The sequence below is a fragment of the Cynoglossus semilaevis genome, chromosome 17, assembly GCF_000523025.1.
Source record: "Cynoglossus semilaevis isolate Cse_v1.0 chromosome 17, Cse_v1.0, whole genome shotgun sequence".
Taxonomy (NCBI): Eukaryota; Metazoa; Chordata; class Actinopteri; order Pleuronectiformes; family Cynoglossidae; genus Cynoglossus; species Cynoglossus semilaevis.
In genome coordinates this window covers 4526752-4549820 of record NC_024323.1, presented here as the reverse complement: position 1 = coordinate 4549820, position 23069 = coordinate 4526752, and the positions used below count along the sequence as shown (strand labels likewise).

The 23069-nt window shown below is 39.1% G+C and overlaps 1 protein-coding gene across 2 annotated transcripts in view; it reads left to right on the top strand.

The window, feature by feature from the left end:
- The first annotated feature begins 2658 nt into the window (after positions 1 to 2658).
- Positions 2659 to 23069, top strand: part of baiap3 (BAI1 associated protein 3) — a 33750-nt gene continuing 13339 nt past the window's right edge. Inside the window, exons 1-8 of one of the 2 annotated variants that reach the window (XM_008329494.3) lie at positions 2659 to 4028; positions 9664 to 9806; positions 16729 to 16816; positions 18176 to 18259; positions 18371 to 18478; positions 19183 to 19242; positions 22027 to 22093; positions 22948 to 23069. The exon at positions 22948 to 23069 is cut by the window's right edge and continues 92 nt beyond it. In XM_008329494.3, coding sequence (XP_008327716.1) covers positions 9673 to 9806; positions 16729 to 16816; positions 18176 to 18259; positions 18371 to 18478; positions 19183 to 19242; positions 22027 to 22093; positions 22948 to 23069 — 663 coding nt within the window. In that variant the 5' untranslated portion in view covers positions 2659 to 4028; positions 9664 to 9672. Of the gene's footprint in view, positions 4029 to 4085; positions 4227 to 9663; positions 9807 to 16728; positions 16817 to 18175; positions 18260 to 18370; positions 18479 to 19182; positions 19243 to 22026; positions 22094 to 22947 lie in introns of those variants that run through there. The other variant, XM_017040195.2, reaches the window with a different exon arrangement.

The following is a 23069-nucleotide window of genomic DNA, read 5'->3' as shown; positions in this document are numbered from 1 at the left end:
GCTGCCGGGGGTGCACCGCCCCCAGGCCCCCTCGGAACCACTGGAGGTGTGACCATCGTCGTACTCCGAACCACAGGGGATGTGGCCACCGTCGCCTCAGGAATCACCGGAAGTGGAATCACCGGAGGTGTAACCACTGTCGTTCTCCGAACCACGGGGGGTGTGGCCACCGTCGCCTCAGGAATCACCGGAAGGGGAATCACCGGAGGGGTAACCACTGTCGTCCTCCGAACCACCGGAGGTGTGGCCACCTTCGTCTCGCGACCCACCGGAGCTGTGACCACCGTCGCCTCCGGAACCACTAGGGAAGTGGCCACTATCGCCCCCGGACCCACCGGGGGTGGGGCCACCGTCGCCTCCGGAAACACCGGAGGTGGGGCCACCGTCGCCTCTGGAAACCCCGGAGGTGTGGCCACCTTCGTCTCGCGACCCACCGGAGCTGTGACCACCGTCGCCTCCGGAACCACTAGGGAAGTGGCCACTATCGCCTCCGGGACCACCGGAGGGGTGGGCACCGTCGACTCTGGCACCACTGGAAGTGTGGCCTCCGGAACCACCGGAGAGGTGAGAGCCTCAGGAACCTCCGGGTAAGTGAGCGCCGGAACCACTGGAGACCCTGAATCCACCAGAGGACTGGGTGCCGCTGGCACTCGGCCCACCAGAGGCACCGACCGAACAGGAGCCATCAGAGGAGTGTCCGTAGCAACCCCGGGAACCAGGGGGGCTGCTACGGACCAAGGAAACACTGCCCCTACCTCACTCTGTCAGGGTGGGATCAGTGTGATGTATGTTAATGTTTGTGTACAATACGTATGTCTGCAGTGGACGGAGAAATGCATCTGTAGAGTAGGTGGTTGTTTTAGTGAATTTTCAGTAGTTTTTTTTAAGTCTGTGTATAGAATACAATGGTGTGTTTTCTGCATTTCCCTCTGCACGTATATGTATTACAGGAAGCAGAGTCTTTTAATCAAGATGAGTCATCCATTTGAACAGACCATCTCACAACTTTCATTTTTACCCCAGGCATATGGAGAACACAGAAGAATGGTAGAAAGAGAAATACACCCACAGCTATCGCAGGAACAGTTGGTTTTAATGAGGCCAAATAAAACCCGTTTGAGAACACAAAAGCACCTACAGTCCATCCGAGGCATGATCAAATATTGGTTATCAACAATATATCAGTTATTAACAGTAGTTTTTTAAACATTCCAGGTCCTAACACAAGAAAATTACCAGTTTTTAAATATATTAAAACTGGGTCTCAAGCCAAAACAAGAGGGGAACCACTGGCTATCTGTGAGTGGAAACAGATCGACATGCAACATAGACAACTGCAAGATAGAAAGGAGTGCAACACCAGGTTACCAATAATAGAATTTAATATTAAATAACCAGATTAGGTATTTATAAAAGAGAAAAATCCATATCCATGTCTGTGATCAGATAGATAGATAGACAGACACACAGACAGATAGATAGATAGACAGACAGATAGATAGATAGATAGATAGATAGATAGACTTTTTTTTAACTTCCTCTGTGAACCACCAAACAAAATAGCTCTGCCTGCCGACAAACAAAAAGACTAAGGCGCAGCTGATGATCTCTCCTGACACGAGTACCCTTTTTCCACACTCAACCCCCCACTGAATTGACTTAATAGTTTAAGTTTGAGTTCTCACACACAGACGGAGCTGAGCAGCAAAAATCCTGAGTGGCAGGAAGATTAAGAAAATACTGTTATTTAAAAGAATGTTATATTATATTTTAAACTGAAAATAACTTCAACGATAAACATTGTTTAAAAGGATGACAAAAACAGTCAAATTATCTCAGGAACACGTTTATATTAAAAGTTACAGTAAAGACCTTGAGTGTTTAAATCATGTTGAGAATTACATATGGCTGTCACTTGTGCCTTTTTCTCGGTTATAACCAGTTGTTCACTTGGTATACACCAGCGACACATCCAACAGTGGCAGCCAGCTGGGGGAACTTCTCTAATGATGTGTCCATGGAAACAAGGCAATGGGGTCATATGTGTTTCATCATTCACCAAAGGAGAAGCCTCTTCAGACAGTGCTGAAATTAAAAAAGTTTGTCATAACATATATACAGTGGGGTGATTTTATAATCAGGGTCATTTAAAAAAAAAATTACAAGGCTATGGTGAACCAAGTATCGATTAGCATTTGCTTTTAACTTAGGTGACATGACTGTAACTGCAAATGCTAGGCTGCATCCACGTTTGCCTGGAACAGGAGTACCAAACATACAGCCCGTGGGCCAAAACCAGCCAATTCAATGAATGGGATTGCACACCCTAGTGACTAGGGCGTGCAATCCAGCCCGCTTGATGAATTTTGAAAAAAAAAAACACTTTGTGTTCAGTATATTTTTGTTAAATTATTATTATTTCATTAAATGTGAATAAATAAAAAATAAATATTAAATAAAATTAAAATTAAAATAATATTTTATTTAATAATAATAATAATAAAATGTCTAATATACTTGTACTTCCTTGCATGAAACCTGGGCTTATTGTAATTTATAATTTATTACCTTATGATTGAACTGGTCCAGCCCGCTTGTCATCTAAATTAGGTGGTAGGCAGCCTGTGAACCAAAATGAGTTTGATAGCCCTGGTCTAGAATGCTTTTGTCCCCTAATGGTGGTTGCATGTTAGGAGACAGGGATGGAGAGTCACCTCTGACCTCAGTGGACGTAGATAAGCTTTCACGTGTCTGTGCAAAGAAACGTACAGTGAGAAAATGTCCAACGTGACCTCTGTGATTACATTAGCCTCAAACCGCTGCACGTTGTGTGCTCTTAAATAAGATTGCTGTTAATATTCCTGTCACTGTGTCAGCCACAAAACGATAAAGAGGCAAGGAGCAGAGGTGGCAAAGGTGGATTAGTTTAAACACCTAGGTTCAACCGTCCGGAGTAATGGACAGTATATAAGAAAGATGAAGAAAAAATGATGCAGGTAGGGTAGAATGGTTAGATATGAGCATCAGGGGGTGAGAAACGTATCAATCTTGAAAAGGAAGATTTATTTATTTAAGACAATAGTGGAGGTCGCAGACACAGCATGGTGGAGGCAGATGATTTGCTTTGGCGACCCATGAAGGAAACAGCTGAAAGAAGAAATAATATCATCCACAAAACAGCTAGATATATCATCAAAACAGGTGTAGTCGACTAAGACTGTTGTTCATTTCCAATGTATTTCTACATATTTTAATAATCTGTTATTGAATTAAATGTCTTTATTGTCTCTATTGTTGTCTCTATTGATGATGACCAATGTTTTTTTTCTTTTCTTTTCTGATTGACAGCTGGATCTGATTCACTTCGATCTCTAAAAAATGTATTCGGTGGCATCCCTCAGCAACAGTCTAATGATGCCTTCGCGTGCACCCTGTAAAAGCCACTTCTTGACTTTACGTTTGTTTGTTTCTGTTTTTATTTTGTGCGCAAAAAATTCTGAAAGAAAGCGAAAAAGGGGTAAAAAGAAAAGCATTCATTGAATTTGAATTTAATCATTTTTTATATTTTATTCATTTATTTCATACACATTAACAGTTTATTTTGTTGCTATTCTTGCATTAATGCTTTCATCAAAGTGTTCCCAACAGTCACATTTTTAAAGTATGCAATTAATTTGTCCAATAATGATATATTAAAAAATGTAAATTGAAACAGCACGGTTTAATAATATGTTCGTGGCTCCGTTCGTAACGTACATTTTCCCGACACTAGACAGTGCATTGAAGTACCCTGCGCTTCCGTTGACCATATTTGGGCGAGCATCGGCGGCGTGTGAGCCCAGGAAAACAGAGCAAAGGGGCTGAAATAAACGTTCACTGCCCCAAACCTCCCTCCGCCCCTCTTCTCCCGGTTTCTCTCCCACAAACGTAAAAAAAAACACTCAGTGACAGAAGTTGTTCGGTAAAAACAACAGCATTCGCAGAGTCTGAGAAGAAAGAGCTACACTGGGAACTACTCTGAAACACAGGTGAGCGCTCTTTATTGTTTTATTGCAATTTCTTAATTAATGAAAAAAAAAAACAACTGCGTCAGAACCCGTCACAATCAAGACTGCACCTGTTAAATTGCACCTGTGGATTGCAGTCTGGTGTTCTACCAATATCTGTTTATTTTTCCTCTTCATGTAAAGTTCCGTGGATTTGAAATATAGACCTGTTACATTTAGGTAAGAGATACTTGCAAACCGTGTTGTAGCTCCGTATTTTTTTTGAAAATAAGTTGGTTTTCCTGGGTTTATACCGCAAACCGCGCTAACTAGGTTGAGTTGTGTGTGAGCAAATGCAGGTTAATGGCAATGAACGATTTTATTAAAAGGTCGCATAATAAGGTCGGCTTTGTTGGTGGTGTCTTTGTGATAAACTAAGACCCCCGTCACACATTTTTCTAATAACAACGACACCCAAATGTCACACGGCAGCGTCATAGTTAATAAGGCGTTCAATCCGGGTGAACGTGATTTTAATTAATGTTTGCTGTTTCTCAAATGTTGGGTAATGTCCCATCAGCGGGTCATAAAACAAATGTAATATCTCTCGACTTTACTGTTGATACAAGTTTTTGTTAGTTAAATGACAAGCCATTTTCAGTGTCTTGTTTCTTATCCTTTCTTCAGTGTGTTTTTCACGCTCTACACATGCACTGAGAGAGAAAATAAAACAAAGATTATGTGACATTCTAACACAGTTTTTTTTTCTATGACTGCTTTGAGTTTAAGTCAGTTTCACACAGCTTCTTAACCGTACTACAACTCACATTCTTTTCTCAACTTTATCAATAGCCGTACATATAAATTCAGCTTTTGTACGTATGCCATAGCATTGCATGTACTCAGAATATAAGTAATAATAAGTAAAAATGCCTTTTGGACAGAGGAATAGACAAGGTTGTTAGCCCTTCTACATGCCATTGTACAAAATGTAGCATGTTGGAATAACCATGATTAATTTTGCATAAGTAGGTGGTTAGGAATAACCATGATTAATTTTGCATAAGCATAAGTAGGTGGTTGGGTTTATTACAAGGCTATCTTTTATCCCTTCTCTACCACAAAAACCTCCTTAGAGTTACGGGGTCAGTATTATATAATGAAGTACACGTTGGGTATTCTGTCAGTCCATTGTAGGACCAGGTGAACCCGAAGAAAGTGGAGTAAAAATGGGGAAAACATGTAAACTACATCCAGAAATCATCATATTTTGAGTGCTTATCGAACAGTCTTTTTAAATTAAGAAGCACTTCATTTTAAAGTGGTGGACAATTTAATGCTCAGCTACGGTGACAAGGCAATTCTGACATGACACGCACTGATCCAGCCTCCAGAGAATCAGCCCCAAAATGGTTTGGGATAAGCACAAAGGATGCTGGCTTCTTTGACCATGTTTAGAAATAATTACTATAGAACCATGTAATTGTTTGAACTAATGTAGTCAATTTGATAAAGCCCAAGGTGCAGTATGCTTTTTGGTACTGTATATGTTGAATCATCAAAGTTTATGGCAAGTCTCACAATGTGATATTTCAAACACCTATTGTTGCCGCAACTGTCTTTAGACCTAATTGAGTTAATGTGATGGAAGCTGTGGGTGGATTACTTATTAGAAGAACACTTATCTTCTTTGATCATTATAGTCAGTCATCAGCGTCTGGCCTCTAATTAACAAACACGAAATAAAAGCTTTGTATTTGCAAAAGTCACGATCAACATCTTTGTAAACACAGAATCTGAAGCGCGAAGGCTCTCCTGTGGCTTTAACTTTACTACTTTTCTTTATAATTGAAGATCCTTTTGTTGTTCAGTCTATTTGTGTGTACGCTGGAGAATTTCAGGTCCCAACAAGGAAAGAAGGTATTTTGATGTTTGATATTTAGTTAAGATTAAAATAAGGGCCCTTTTGTTGTTAGCGACAGCAACTGTGATCCTGTAAAACACCTGCAAGTGTTTCTTTGTGGAGGAGACATTCTCACAGGTTTATGGTAGTTTTGTGAAAAACTGGTGTAGCAGTTAATTACTTGAATTAATGGCTTACATTTTTAAACCTTTTTCTTAAATTTGAGGTGATATTTATCTGACATAAAATACTACAAAGATCCCTTTTGTATTGTAGAATGAAACAAAAGTACCTTTAACAAGCCATTTCATATTTTTGTATGTTTTTTAGTAGCATTGACTGTGGTCCAGACGCCCTTAAGGGGGAAAAAAGCACTCAGCTGTCAGTTCCAGGGATTTTCTCTGGCAGTGAGTCAGTTTTTTTTTTTTTTTTTTTTCCAGATGAAGTGCCTGTCATGGGCTTTGACAAACTCCAGGGATTTTCATTGGGATACTACTAGATTCGCTGTTTCTTTTTATGCTGGATTGTACATTACAAGTTATCTATAGGTGGATGCACTACAGGTCAGATCAATGCCTGTCCAATGTTCTGACTGCAAACACAGAAAATGGCTAATACGTTTAGCCTGGATGCCCTTACAGGCCAGTCGTACATGTGAATTGATAGACACTGACAAGGCTGTTAATGTGCCCTTTAAGCCACGTTAATTAAGGTTATATTTCTGATGTCACTTAGAGGTAATATTTAAAAGGGTATCTCTTCAGACAGATAACCTTGGAGTAAGTGAACCCTGTGTTATATAAGCGCGGTAGTAGTGTTAGTTTATGTATGAGTTGTACGTTAAAATAGCCATTTTTTAAATATTTTATGTCAGTACAAATGCAGTAGTCCCAGTTTGAATAGACTTGTGGACTTAAGAAGTTGTGTTTATGATTGAGGAATTATTATTGTTTGATTATGGGAAACTATTGAGTGATGTGTCAAGCATTGAATGTTGCCATGTCACATGAGGTCTTTGTGTACCTGAGGTGTTTGAATACCTTTTGAAATATTTTCCATCAAAACAAAGCAGTATAATCCATCACTTCTGTCTGATGCTGTTTTGAAATAGCCTCAAAGGAAGCCTCAGTAGCAACAAGACAGAAAAAGGAAATGGCTAAAGAAAAATAGAAAAAAAAGTAAATCCCACAAAAATAATGATATTAGTATCTGGTTTTAATCTCTTTTTTGATTTTGGGAGTGGGTAACAGTTTCAGAAGCAGTGTTAATTTGATCAAATTTGACTTTAATAGTTTGACAGTCTGTGTAATTTTTTTCACTGTATCCCAAGTAATGTCATTCCAATACTTCATAAATTATAATTCATATCTCCAGTTTTCACTTATAAAGTATAGTTTCTTTCTATATATTGCTATGTTTTGCTGTTTTAATGAAACAGAATTTAAACATCCTGTGTCTTTTCCCCCTGCCTTTGCAGAATTTCATTTACCTGTATTTACCAGCTCCTTTTTGTCTGCCGTTACCATAGAGACACTCCATTTCTATCAGCTAGGCGACTCTGGCTGCCAGACTCCCTGACTCTCACAGGGGAGAGAGAAAGAGAGAGAGAGGGAGAGAGAGAGAGAGAGATACTGGTGAACGAGTGTTTCCCTGGCACGACTTTGACAACACCGTAGCAAAAAAGGCATTTAGCTGGCCCGACGGTGTTTCCTTGGCAGCCTGTTGGTGGCATGTCAACCTGTTTTGTCACTGAAGGATGACAGCTGAGAGAGAGTGAAATCAAGTTGGGAGTCATCTCTTTCTGTAATTAAAATCTGTTCACCTGGGAGAAAGATCTTCAGTGCCTATGAGCTGTCAACAACCTGTCTGCATGTACAAGATTTGATGTAATCCCGGAGCACACAGTTGTTTTAAGATGTCATAAGGACAGAACACTGGTGAAAAGCTGTCTTGCAGTGAAGACTGAAGGGTAAACACAAAAGTTAAAAAAAAAAAAATTGTATCATTTGAGCTCTTCAGTTTTGAAGAATGCCATTGAATCAAACTCTCACCTGCCAGTTAATTAGGTCAACTCTTCATCTTCTGTGAAATGAAGTGACTTATCTGTTGAGAGCTGTTCAAAGAACAAACTGAGCATCAAAATAGTTTTGAACCCTGCTGATCTACTGAACTCCAGGTGTATAGGAAAATGTCCATAAAATAAATAAATATCTATTGAACAGTAGATTTGTCATTAAAAAAAACCTCAAGTGTAGAGGAGATTAACACAAACTCCTTGAATTTATGCAGGTTCTGTAGTTGTAGTGACCTTAATTATTGGCTGAGGTTTGAGTCCATGGTTCCAATTGAACCCTGCTTTAATTTGTTATGACCATATTGGAGATTTGAAGATACTGGAGACAATACCTGTAGTAGATACAGTACAGAAGGAGGTCCAACAGTGAATCAATGGGGAGAGGAGGAGGGGGTGGTTTGATTTGCAAATGTCTTTTTGATGCAATCTGTCAGGGTAGGAGTATTGACACTTCAGTCTGCTGAGTTAATATGGGAATACTCCAGTAGATAACAGACGTCAGCCTGCTGGTCTGATGCCCTTTAGGTGTCACTAAATAATTACGTATTAATTGAAATAATTACAAACCCTAGAGCCAACGACAAGTTGAAACATTTTTGTTGTGTCTTGAAGACGGGTTAATCTTGAATAGTGTCCTTAAAAAAAAATCAAATCGACATTGTCTGCAAACAGCACAGAATATTGATACACCATTCTATTTTTGTCTTACCCTATTTTTTTTATTTTTTATTTATCAGTTCAAATGCGGCAAAAGTTTTTTTTTTTTTTCAACCTTGTCACAGATGCACAGATAATAGCTATTAGCTGTTGGGTGAAAAGTGTCAGTCTGTGTGATTCTGTTTTTCTGTCAACTGAAACAGTCGTCAAACTCACTCTCTCGTCTCGTGTCCCTCCTTTATCAGCTGCTGTTTTGTTCTCAACAGATTTCTGAATATTCACAAATGTCTTCCACAATCTTAAATGGAAAGAACAGGGGGGAAAGCTACCTATTTTATAGGTCTTTTGGGGGGGAAAAAAAGGGGGGGAAACATGAGCATAGCAGGTAGTGATTTGACATGATGGGAGGTCTTTAAATAACCCCAGTTGTGAGGTAAATGTCACTGCATCTAGGGCATTAGTAGAAGCATGTGTCATTATGACCCTGTAATAAATGTTTCTTTTGAAATTAAACCTAGCTGCAAAGCAAACAGTTTAGCTTAAAATGTACTGGTGGATGTGAAAAATGTGGGACCGAATAATCAGATGCTGCATTGTTAGTTGATCAGTTTGTGTGGTTTCATTTCTTTTCCGAACTTCGGGTTCCAATTCTTCCGGTGTTAGCATGTTAGAGCGTGATTGATATGGCGCCACATACAGGCCTGGCGTATGTACTACAGAGGCCAAAGTCGTATTCAGGCGGCTTTGGTGAAACGCTGAATTTTCTTACACCATATCTGTGTTAACGCTCCGTATCTGGAGGCTCAATAGTCAAACAGTAACGCAGCCGTGGTAACGGGGCCTAGTGGGGTAATTGGTAAATAATCGGCAGGCTCAGGGGCATTAAGAAGACATACAACCAACATAGTATAAAGATGAGTATAATTAAACCAAAGTCAAAAAACCTTAAATGGAGTATCTAGTTTTTGGAAAATCTAATTGTTAATCATAGACCAGTTGTGGGCCGACAGAAGACTAACATTGTCACTGTTTTTTTTTGGCAGTCAATCACCATGACAACGCTGTTGGACCTCAAAAGCAGTGTGCTTCGACAGGTGCAAAGGAGCCAGTCGCTAAGGAGCCGAAGGGAGACAGCGTCCACAGCCAGCAGCCCCCTCACACAATATCCAGAGCCCTTACCTCGCAGGTGAGTCGCTGAGGTCAGCACATTTATGCAACACCTGACCACAAAGTGTTGGAGCTTTATTAGTCATTATAGCTATTCTAAGCACTCTCATATTCCCAAAAAATGACAGAGCCAACTGACTTAAAACCCACAGCTCTCCCAGTGGTAGGTTATTAATTTTAGAAGGGTCCCTTCCGGACTGAAAAGTCTTGGTATTTAATAAGATCCAAATTAGGAGAATTGGTGCTTTAAAACATGGAACCACTCCTTCAGAAGATTTACACTGATTTAGAGTTAGGTGAAAAAATGTTAACTTTCCTTCAGTGGTCTAAATTAATATAATCAAAATGATGGATAAGTATGGGGAAAATGTGATATCCAAGAGACATGGGGACTCCGGCTTTTTGATTGAGCTCATTTGAAGTCAAATGATTTGTCATTTGAAATGTTTAAGTTGATTATGTATTTGAGAGAAGTGGACTTCACTATATTTTTGAAAGTCTGTTAGTAGGAAACAACACTAAATTAAGGGTGATATGTCATATTGTTGGATATTGAAACATAATCGTTGAACTAAAATTATCTTGGCCACAGAATAAATATATGGTTATATTTAGAATTTAGGTTGCAACATTTAAGAGGGATAAGAAAATAAAGATACATTTTGTGAGACAATACAAATCAAGGGGACCTCAACTACACATCACATATATACACCCTGTAGGGAATGGTTTATTTTGAAAATGTCAGGACACAATAAGAAATAAAAAAAACAAACCCATCTGTCATTGTCTGTGCCAAAATAGTAGGTATCACTTACTGATAACCAGAACGTTGTTGTTTAAAAAAACTGCATCACACTGTTGAATATGACAAATAGGTGAGGTCAGATAAAAAAAATCTTCTCTAACGCCAACAGCTCTCTGAAGATAGTCACATTATGACATCATGTTATTTTGATCTTCTCTAACGCCAACAGCTCTCTGACGATAGTCACATTATGACATCATGTGTGGCCTGCTTTACTGTTTTAAAATAAATGTTTTATCTGAATTTTATTTTATTTTATAATTAAAATAAAAAATAAAACATTGACATCTTCCATTGCGATGATTAGTTCAAATGCGGTATGTTTGTTCCTTTAATTCTTTTTTTTTCGAATTCATTGTCTGTTATTTGTTGTCTATCGACATTTTTTGTGCAGCTCTTGCTTTACCTATCACTTGAACTTTTTCCTCTAAAAACAGTGTTTTTTCAAATGGATTCAAATTACAATTGACAAATATTAATATGGATTAATATTATCCCTTAACACGTGTACCAGCATACATTTTAATTAATTAATACTTTTATTTCAACACTGTCTTTAAGAATGCAGATTTTAAACATATTTACAGTATTTATCGAACTTTGACAGATGGGTGGACGCATGACTTGAAAAAATTTTCAAATTAATCGCAGCTTAAAGACAAGGATATAAGTTGTTACTTTTTATCATTACATTGGGATTTTGTACAAACTAGAATTTGCACAGTGTTATGTTTTGACCGTGTTTTATGTTGTATTTGTTTATATGTTACTGTATAAATGTGTGTTCTCAATATGACCTTTGTATTTGTGTGTTTTACGTATGTATTGTATGTACGTGTGTGCACAGTTTCTGTGCAGACTTGTATAAAATATGTCCTGTCTGTATGTTAGTAGTTTATGTTACTTTGTATTTGTCCATTTTGTTTTCTCTCAGAACCTTGTGTAATGTCTTCAATAATGTCTCGTGTACCTTGTCACCCCTGTGTCCTTGAGTGCGTTGGACAATAAACTGGACTTAACCGTATTTTTTTGTACTTTGTACGTTTGTACCATGCGTTCCATGGTTTATTCTGAAGGTTTCGCTGTTTGTTTTTTTTGTTTTTTTTTGTGACAAGTGAAATTGAAAACCTTTTTTAATCAGTCTTGTTTTAAAGCTTCATCTGAAGCCAAAAGTAATAGCTTGAACCTGAGGTTTCTATGACAACCTAAACACAGGCAACTGCCATGGTGTGAACTTATACTAGTGATGACAACCATATCTATTTTTAACTCAGAAGATAACCTCACATTTTGTGTTAAGGACTTGATCACGTTATCTATTAAAGACCAAAGACACTGGACCAATAGTGGGGGGGGGGGGTATGTTCCATCTGCAGTACAGTTGTACTACAATCAAGGTTTCCTTTACCATCTGTTAGCAGTTCATTTTATTCATCGACCCTCACAATCACAGTTGTGGTCTTCCTGTGTAGAAAAAGACTCTCTTCCATAGCCTTTGACCTTGTAGGCTGTCGAGGCTGAACTTTTTAAACGTCACATTAGACATAGATCAGTTCACAGGTAAAAAAGCACATGATGTCTTATAATGTGAATGTAAATTAAGAAGCACCAGACACTGTGGCAGATGAGTCTTATTGGCTGGGATATTGTGCTGAACCCACATTGATCTGGATTCAAATGTGATATTGTCACATTGTTGGCCCTTCATTTACTATATTTACATACATAATATACATCGTTCATACAGAGTTTCTTGCAGACTTGTCTAAGAATATGACGTACGATTTGGACTAACAGTTAGATATTAAACAAATGCATGCACACGATTTAATGATACTCTACTACATACAGCAAAGATGTAAAAGTGTTTTCCAAATGTGGATGAGTTTACGAGGATGTATTTCTCAATGTATCTTGCAGGTCTTACATATATGTTCATGATTGAATAATCAGTGGTAGCCAATAATTTAAATTTTTCATAAAAACCATGATAAATTTGGGGTTTTTTACATGTTTATATGCAACATGTATTTGGCGTATTGACACTTTTATTTTTTTATTTTTTAAAGTACTGGTTTTTAAAAAACAAAAATCACAGCCGATTAGTCCCCATGCCCACACTGCTACAATACAGGTTTGAGAATATTTCTATTTAACAGTCTCTCACCAGCAGGGGGTGTGGTTTATGTACAGCAGTGAACCTTTTTGTGAACCATGTTGGCAGAAAAGTTTCAAAACTTGAGAAGCTCCATTTTGAATTACAATTAAGCCTCTATTGTCATTGTATAAATATTACAAAAAGATTGTAAATGCCCGATAGTATATATTATATATAGTATATAATCATCATTAGAAAAGCAAATCTGGATTAAAATTCAAAACAAGCAATATATATACATATAATAAGTAGGATAACTACACTACCAACTGAGTTACAACCACCACAAACGCTTGACAGAAGTTGACATTTACATTAACATCTGCTATGACTGACAATAATTTTACAATTTCCGTAAGATTACCTGCTGTTATCAGTAACCTGTAGTTATTAATAATTGTTAAGTTTAATAAAGCAGAAGACTGGTTAGTTCAGCTCAGTCAAAAAAGATAGAACCAATGGTTCTCCTGTGTGGCTGCTCTGGTTTCCTTCAACAGTTTATGAGGCTCATTATAAGCGATGTGATGGACAGACAACCTTTCCGAGGAATAACCTGCCCTCCCCCAGTGACTGCTGGGATTGGCTCCAGATTGAATTAATAATTGGGTTAGGGTGAAACAGCTGTAAGCCATGCAAAAGTTTCAATCCACACAGCCCCTTATTCCCAACCCTGAAGGGAAAGGTTTGCGCCAGAATTTGGTGTAAACCTGTGCCAAATATATCGACTGCTGCTGTGGTCACTAATGACAGCAAAGCCAACACTGATTCTTCTCTATTAAGTAGATTTAAAGTATAAATTTCTGTTAACTACCTTTGAGGTTAGTTAAACTTTGCTAGGATAATATTTGAATGTTACCCAAATTACATATACGTAATTAAAGTGCAGCAAAGCTGGTGAGGGTGATCATGCTTCAGTTCCAGTACCAGACAGGCAAAAGTTGACGCAAAGGCTTCTTTTGGATTTTTTTCTTCTTCGTCAGGTGCAGAAGTGTCACGTTCTACTAAGGTTTAAATAGGTTAAAAATGTCATTGCTAATAAGCACTGGGATGTAAACCGAAAATCCAGAGTTTAAAACCTCATTAATGTGAGTGCCACATCATGTTCCTGATCTAAGTAGCTATAAATGAGTGTGAAGGGTTTCGTAATTGTCAGAGGTACGCATGCTTACCATCAGGGCAGAGAGCTCTGACAACCGTGGTGAATCGGGGTAAAAAGAAAAGAAAAAAAATTTAATTTTGACAGAATGCATACAGACGTCACGTTGTCTTTCATGCTATGGCTGACAGTGATGTCTGCCCAATTAATTACTGTGTGTGCACTGCCATATTGTATTGGAGACTGGAGTGAGAGTGCTGCTGTTAGCTTCACACTTCCTGTTGGCAGTTATAATAAAAACAGATGGATGAAATGTACAATGTTTTTCTATTTATGTTTTTCCTTCTGATTGACTACAGAGATGGAGAAACAAGTGTTTGAATGTTTGAAGGACCTGTTTCCTAGCAACGTCGAGTTGGTTTGTTATTCTCGTGGCGTGTCAGAGAAAAGCACAGAGTGAGACAGAGGCGCTTTAAAGTTAAAAGTAACTGTTTCTTCCACTTGTGAGAACATACTCCCTCAGCTTTAATCCAGAGAGTTCACACTGCTTGAATTGTCCTCCAGCTGTTTGAAGACTCAAAGTGTGACAGATTCCTCTAGTGGGGGAACAATTGAACAATATTGATCCCACAATGGAGAAAATTCTCTTCATCTTTTCTGCCATGACTTTTTTAACCCCCCCCCCCGTAATATTTATGTATTTATCTGTACCAACCACTGTATGATTCGCTGCCGCCAGCATTCTGCATACAATCCCCTGATTATTAAAAGAATTAACGAAATTAAATTAAATTAAATAATGAGCTGCAATGCTGCCATCTAGTGACTTTTACTTTCATATACAGCTGTTTTTCCCCAAGAACAAATTTTTAGGGCACACATTATTGGCGAAACCCAGGTGATCGTTATCGGGTTTTAATTATCAGAGAAAAAACCCATAATGAGACTTACACATATTACATAATTATGCTAATATTGGACCGATAATATCGGACATCCCTACTCACAAATCTCCGACTCTGTGACTCATAAACCACAAACCATTTCATTTTAAATTACTAAATGATTCAGCCTGGTAAGAACTAGATTTATTAAGGGTCCCTGATTATATACCGCAATAATTTATAGACATCCAATGGGATGATGGATTAGGCTCTGTAGGTGTTGACCCACTGTTTACCGCTTGACACATCTAAACGATTTGTAATGCTGTTGTACTGATAACATTATGAAGTGGCTTTCAGTGAATTCGTCCACCTTTCTTAGTCTTGTGGGTCGTCACCAGTCAAAATCCGACCAGCTCTCCCAGCACGGCTGCCATTAGTCTTCATCAATACCTCGCCATACCTTCTCACACCATAGCGAGAGTCAGTGGGTGCTGGGATGGGCTGCCAAACGCCTGCTGTGATGGGATGATGCTAATAAAGGAGTGTGACAGGGCTGCTGTGGAGGAATCATCTGCATAATGTCGAAGGAGTGGAAGAAGGAGTGAGCAAGGATTCTAAAGATGGGAGGGTTGGGTGGGAGAGTGAAGGTGGGGGTGAGGAACTGTAGGCAGATGGCATGGCTGATCACATATCTTGTGTCATTTTAAAAACTGCTGGGTGGGTTGGCCATAAAGGCAATTGGAAGGCTTTTGGGGGTGGGGGTGGGTGGGGTAGGTTGGGTTTTGGTAGTTGTGGCGATGGAGAGGAGATAAGGGGAGGATTCCCAAGGTGTTGAGTTGCCTGCTACTCCTTCCCACCGAGAAAGTGTCCTCGTCACCATGACAACTGTGGCTGGCAGGAGTCGGGGATTCACTCGCACCTGGAGGAAACAGAAAACATCATTTGCATTTTGCACTCAGCCCTGCTCATCAAAGTAGATTAACTCGGTTCATGCAGAGTGCAGACATGTTGGTCAGAGATCGGTACGGTTCCACGCTGGTGCATTAGATGAGGAATTGTTTTGATTTGTTCTTTTAATTGATCGGTCTGTCTTTGTAACTGTCGTCATAAATGCTTTTTGGAAACAGCACTTACGATAAAAACTAAAATGGCTATCATAACAATTGAATTGAGCCCTACAACCATAAAATTGATTCAAATTAAATATGTAATTGGGGTTATAACTAGTAGATCCGCCTTTTAATCAATACCCAATTCTTACAAAACATTTGCCGCCATCGCTTTGCAAATAATAAGCACAATGTTTCATCATTATGAGTCTTGTATCTAGAAAGAATCAGCCTCTGATGACTCGTTGACAGTTCTATATTGATAGCTGGGGTAATTAAGAATTGAAATGGAAAATTTGAACATTTTTATTTCTGGTACTGAAATATTGGAGCTCACTGGTTTCCATCCACTCTTTTGACTGAAGAAAAGTAGTTTTGGGATTGGGTTAGTGAAACACTCTAAATTTGAATGATCATGTAATGTGGCCCTAAAATATTCTTTTCAAAGTATAAAAGGTGCAGTGCAATATAACTCCTTGCATTGGCTCCAGCCAGGGCCGTGAAAATCTCGTGCGCTGTCATATGGTTTGTATGCTCATCAAACACCCTGATAGATGATATGATATACAAATATTTACAGTCATGTTTCAGATGTTTCTTTTTGACCAGGGGGACATTAGGCTAAAGTAGACTGAAAAGCAGGAGTTCAGTGTCTCATCATTAGTAGGAAGTGCGTCCCTTTTTCCACAGATGGTCCCCACTCACTTCCATGAACACGATCCAGTAAAATGGCTCCGAAACACACACTGTGATATTAACTGTGATGGTGCAACGGATGCTCCACTCATTAATCCTGTTATGTGTAATGTTTCAGTCTTTAGTGTCAATTCACATAGTGTTATCGCCGCTATTTTTAGAGCTGAATTGTCAATCTTCTTGGCAGGATTTCAGAGGAGAGTGTAGAGTTCTTTGAACGAGTGAATGGTGTCCTTCAGAAACAGGAGAACTTGCTGCGGGGCGCGGAGGCTGAGGTAATACCACTTTCACCACACGTCCTTCATTATACCCATTTTGTAATCATGCAATAATTAACGGTTAGAAAAGGGCAGCTCGGCACCGCGGCCAGAATGACGACTGCGGACAGAAGGGACGGGTGGAGTTGGGTTCTCCGAAGACGAAGAAGCTCAGCTGTGACAAGCTGCTGTCAGTGACTGTGTTCATCTCCGTCTGCTGCCACTGCTCTCAAGGCAGAGACAGTTCACTCACATGTTTACTCAGAGCTTGATGATTTCATTTCCAAAAAGCTATTTGTGAGCAGAGGAGCAAAGAAGGAGGAAATCGTTCTTTATTAACCTGCGTGACGCAGGCCTTTCAGTTGATTTTCTTTTTAACTTGAGAAAACAACACAGGGGTCTCGACTTGCGGCGGAATGTTGGATGTCACTCACCTAACAGTGGTAACATCATAATCTAGGACATTAAAACATCAGAAGAGTCTGACTTATGCCTGGGAGTCATAAAGAATGAAAAAAAAAAAACAACACAAACGAAAGAAAGCTACTGTAACAAAATCTAATGTATGGCCCGACTTGCGGCGGAATGTTGGATGTCACTCACCGACTTGCGGCGGAATGTTGGATGTCACCACATATAGTGTACCGTATACATAATCTAGGACATTAAAACATCAGAAGAGTCTGACTTATGCCTGGGAGTCATAAAGAATGATGTATTCATCTGCTCCGCTTGCCTCAAGGACGTCGTAAACCGAGGACCCCTGGTATATACTGTAAAATAGGTTAGATGATAGATTTGATCAATACGACAAAGTTGTGCTTACTTGATCTCTACTTGGTATCCATTTGATATTGTAAACAATAAATTGTGCGTTGTTAAGAGTAAATGCTCCGAAGCAATACACAGTAGTGATGTAGTGAAGCACACATTGATCTTATAATTAATGTAATGTAGTTGTTTTCCTAATTGATTTAAAAGAACGATTTCAATATTAAATATGAATATATAATATTCAATATTATTGATTTTTACATTTTGTATGTTATATACTGCAATCTAACCACAATGGTAATGGAATTGGGTTGGAAGATTTAGAAATCGTTTGATAATATTTATATTTATATTAACATAATATACCTATATATCTATAATGCAATAATATTAATAATAATTATAAGTAAATTAATATATATATTTTGTGTATATATGTACATATATTTACACATACACATATATAAATTTGTGAAATATCCAAGTAGATAAGTGAGTTTTTCTCAGTTTTCTTTTTTTTTTCGTTGTGAAATATCCAAGTAGATAAGTGAGTAAGTAAGTTTTCTTTTTTTTTCCGGCTGACCTGATTTTGTCGCTTCACAGTGCCATAAAGGGGACTGCATGGTGCCACCACCCCAGGAGCACATGGACCAGGCTTTTATCCCCGACAGGATCAGCAGGACTGAGGTTGTTTTTCTGAGAATTTCGATCTTTTTTTAAAAAGAAATTCTCTATTATAATGGTGGAGTTATGTGGGAGACACGATGTTGAGTGAAGTATATTTTTTTTTTCCTGTAGCTGGACCTGCTTTATGAAGAGGCTGTGTACACAGTGGTGAACAGGGTGGGGGTACCTTCATCCGAACATGTGAAAAGTGACGAAGAGCTGTTTGCTTATCTGCTCAAGGTACTGACCGACTTTGATTCCATATCTAGGCATCAAGCAGTTCCTTCCCACAGATCGAAGCACTGCCTTAGAGAAAGTGTTAATTGTTGCGAGGCTATGGAAATAACAGCAGATGTTCATGACCAAAATCTGACTAACAATCAAAGCAGTGTCGATATTCAGCTGTGATCATACAGCACATTCATTCTGGCTTCACACTCACACTCCTTTTGACTGGAGTGGGTGTCCTCCCTTTTATCCAAAGATGTTTGTTCTCAGCAGCTCAGACGCTGGCTCTGACAAAAGGAAGTTTTTCAGCGAATTATTCTTCTAAATTCACGCTGCTTTGACGCTGCTGCTTTGGATGATTTACATTTATGACTTTGGAGATATTTTAGACGCAGACGTTTGGTTGCAACATTAAAGCCCATGTAGTAGTCTGAGTTTCGTCAGTGACTGTTTAAATGGTGATGTATTGGGAATATTCCGAGTTAATTTAGTTTTTTGTAATTTAGCCTGTAAAGAAGAACAACTGTATGTATAAAGACTATCCACATTCAGAGGTTGCCGACAGTGTCTTTTGAATTAACAGGCAAACCTCTTCTTAAATTTGTAAGTATATTGACTACCTATTAGGAAAGAAAGTGTATTGTGAATTTAGGGGGATAAAAATATTAAGAAATTGAACTGAACAGTTCTACTTCATTAAAAGTATTTTCTTCTAGGTGTTTGACATGGGTGAAGAGGAACATGATATCATTCTTCAGAAAGTGCAAGAGTCCAAGGTAAGACCCCCACCCCCGCCCCCACCAACAGGCAGGGGAAAAAAAAAACTATAATAATAAAATCCTACATTTTCTGTCTCTCTTCAGATAAACTGAAATTGATAATTATTCTACGTATAACATATCAACATATAGTGTTTTAGTCGCCCATTTTAAAATGAATATGGACACATAGTTTTACATTTTCTACGTTGTAATGATTAGATTGCTGCGTAAAGCGAGTAAACACTGGAATTATCTCAACAATTTGTAAAAAATTGTTTTGGCAATATAATACTTGGTCCATTTCATGGTCCAGACCTTCACAGCTGCAGCCAAAATCTCCATAATAATAACCTTTATTCTGTTCACCTGTGTCGTCGACAGAAACTCATTAGCATCAAGTACAACAATCAGTGTAAGACTCAACTCTACACCAAGTCATTTCTTTGTCAGAGTCCTTACCAGGGCAATTCTCATACAAATCTACCAACTGGGTCCTCACTGGACTCATTACACAAAGAAATTGACCCAGCCAGTGTTGTGCCATCACAGTCATGAAACTGAGAGCGGGCTTCAGTATCCAGCAGCAACAGGATCTCCACCATGCAGAGCAAAAGATGACTGTTATGTCCATTATGGATAAACAATGACTTGCTTTTGTACAATTCACATTTCGCCCACTGTTTCAGTACCGCTATCCTGCCGACCTGTTTATGAATACAAGAATGAGGATTTCTAAACTGGCAACCTACAGTGTTGCTGTCCTCTCATTACAAACCGCTCCAACCTGTTTGTTTACCAGCCCGATATTTTTACCGCTGAAGAGGCCAAGGCAGACTTGGCTCCAAAACAGTCATTTCTATCCACTTAATGCAAGGGTCTCTAACCCCTGGTCTGGGGACCGATGCCGGTCCCTAGTTCATTTGGTACTGGGCCGCAGTGGAACACAGTGAAAAAAAAGTACTTTAAATTTTACTAATTTACTTCTTTCGAAGAGAATGCAGTTATATCACAACAAAAAAGTTGGGACCTCTGACTTTGTTCACCATGAGCAGTGATGGAAATAACGGAGTTAAAACAAACTGTGTTACTAACAGCCTTATTTTTTCAGTAATGGGTAATCTATCTAATTACTATTTCCACTTTCACAACGCTGTTACTGTTACAGCTGTTGTCACCTAACGCTCTGTGGTGTGGGTGGAGGGAGGGACGAGGCAACCGCATAATTGATGATGATTGGACAGGGCAGAGTAAGCTTTCCTGGTAGTGGGTAAGCCAATCAGAGGCAAATCACACACGCACACAGCCACAACCACACAGTATGTCTGCCAGTTGTGGTCTGTTGAGGTGCAATAGGTATTAAAAAATTAAGTGTGAGTACCTGTCTATGCAGTTCTGGTTTGTTAAACTCGCTTAAAAAAAAAAAACCAAAACTAATTCTTAAACACTTTGAAACTAAAAATAAATGTAATACAATAGTTACTTTTCCTGGTAACTAGTTACTTTTATTGTGTAGTAATTCAATGACTAACTCAGTTACTTTTTGGGAGAAGTTACTAGTAACTCTAATGAATGACTTTTTAAAAGAAACGTTCCCAACACTAGCTGTAAGTGATGTCATAAATACTGATGGTATTTTTGTCACGCAATTAGTCTCAAAAGTATTTATTATTTATTTACCGCAAGTGATGTCATAAATACTGATGGTATTTCTGTCACGCAATTGGTCTCAAAAGTATTTATTATTTAAAATAAGGGCTACTTCAGCCTTGCTTCTGCTTTCGATAACCTACTTCTGTGATTTTGCGATAACTGCTATTTTTAGAAAAGAAAGCGCGACTCTGAGCTGTTGGAGAACATCTAAATATCTGTGTCTGTCTTCAATTCCTGCGACTATATCAGGGTGGTGTTTAACTAAACAGGCCAGAGTTTAATACAAAGTACTTTGAAACTAGAACATCATTGTATCTCATTATGTATTCTTTTTGGGACACAGCACTTACTTGAACAGCGTAGCACTTTAATGCAGGTGAAGGATCAGTCAAGTGCTGCTTTCAAAACCTCATAATAGCGTCTCCCCGGTCCTTGCCCTAATTTTTGCCCCAAGTTTCCTGCTTACTGCTTTCTTGTTTCCGAGCTGAATACTGAAACATCTGGCGACAGAACAAGAGATGCTAAGCAGAGATTCCCCCAATCCCTCCCATGTTGCCAGCTGATGAGGGGGAGCAATTTACAGTATTTGGGTTGCTCCACTGTTAGCACTCTCCAATCTTCTGTGCTTGCCAACATAACACTACGGGGACTCCCCATCTTCCCTTAGCGTCCCCCTCCTCCTCAGCAGCTGTGTGCGTTTCGGAACCAATTCTGAGAGAGTCCGCCCTGTGATGTTTTCTGCCCACGTCTGTTAAACACTCTGTTTGCCTGGGGCTGTGGTGGCTTGGTGTTGTAAGGACGTGGACTTGGGTTCGGAAGGTTTCAGGTTCGAGTCCAGCAGCTGCCGAATTGCCAGTCAGGTGCCCTGAGCATGGCACCGTCTCCACTACACTACTGCCCCCCTGCTCACGAATAATTCACTTTCACTTTCTGTTTCGAACTCTGCCTGTCGTGCTGCCTTTAGGCCCTCACATCAACAATTCCCAATGATTTGTTTGAGGGTCAAAACTCAGTTTTATTTTATAGATTTCACCCTTAAAAGAAATCAGCTGATGTTCCCCATGAAAAAAAAAAATCACATCGTGAAAAGCATCATACTTTACTGTCTGTACCGCATTAAAAGCATTGCAATTACTTTTTCTTTCACAGAGAGCCACGTTTTCCTTGAGAGTCTCTGTTATGAAGGCAAAGAATCTGATGGCCAAGGACGCGAATGGTGAGATGTGACCAGCAATAAAATAAGTCATCCTTCTAATAAAAGCAAACTAGCTGAGACAAAGGTCTCTCACAATGCTACGACCGTAGAGTCGAAAGAATTTTTAAGTAGACACTCACTCAATTACCCTTCAAGTGATTCACCACCCACCACATCAGACAACACTTGAGAGCAGTACAGCTGTTAAACACAAAGCATGGCTGTATTAGCACAAGTGGTCTTGGTGGGTTAATACACTGCACCGCCTGTGTGTATGTTTCAGGTATGTTTCTAGAAGAAATGACAGCAATTATTGTCTCAAGTGGAGTTTAAATGGACGTTTGTTGTTGTAAATTTACGACATTTTCTCGTAGCATTTCGGGTTTATTCTCGTAATGTTTCGACTTTATTCTCTGAAAATTACATTTTAATGTCATAATTGTATTTATTCTTTATTTCTCAATGTGGCCGTAACAGGAATAGAATTATGTTGATGTAAAAAAAAAAAAAAGGCAAGCGTATAAATGGCAAATAATGAGTATAAATGCAAATGCATATAAAAAACCCATGAATGTATTTATTATTGCAATTATTAATTTAAATATTGATTTAATTTCAAACCCCAAATTCTGTGTCACAATTACTACTTCCTTTTGCCATTTCTATCCATAACTAATTGCGTCCACTTGCCGTTTGCTTTAGAACAGAGACAAAGAGAGACAAATGCAGTGACGTCCACTGCACTGACAAGGGATTAACACAAAGCTGTGTCTAACTGCAGCGTTGCCCTTCATCTCTGTGCTGTGACGCTGTCATCAGAGTGACAGAAAACGGTCTTTCTCATGCTGTGACCTTTTCCCACTGCTACCCACCAGGGTATAGCGACCCTTACTGCATGCTCGGAATCCTACTGGGCCACAGCCCCCGGGAGGTGGAGGAGAAGAAGGAGCGAAAGTTCAGCTTCAGAAAGAGGAGGGAGAAGCTGGAGAAACGCTCC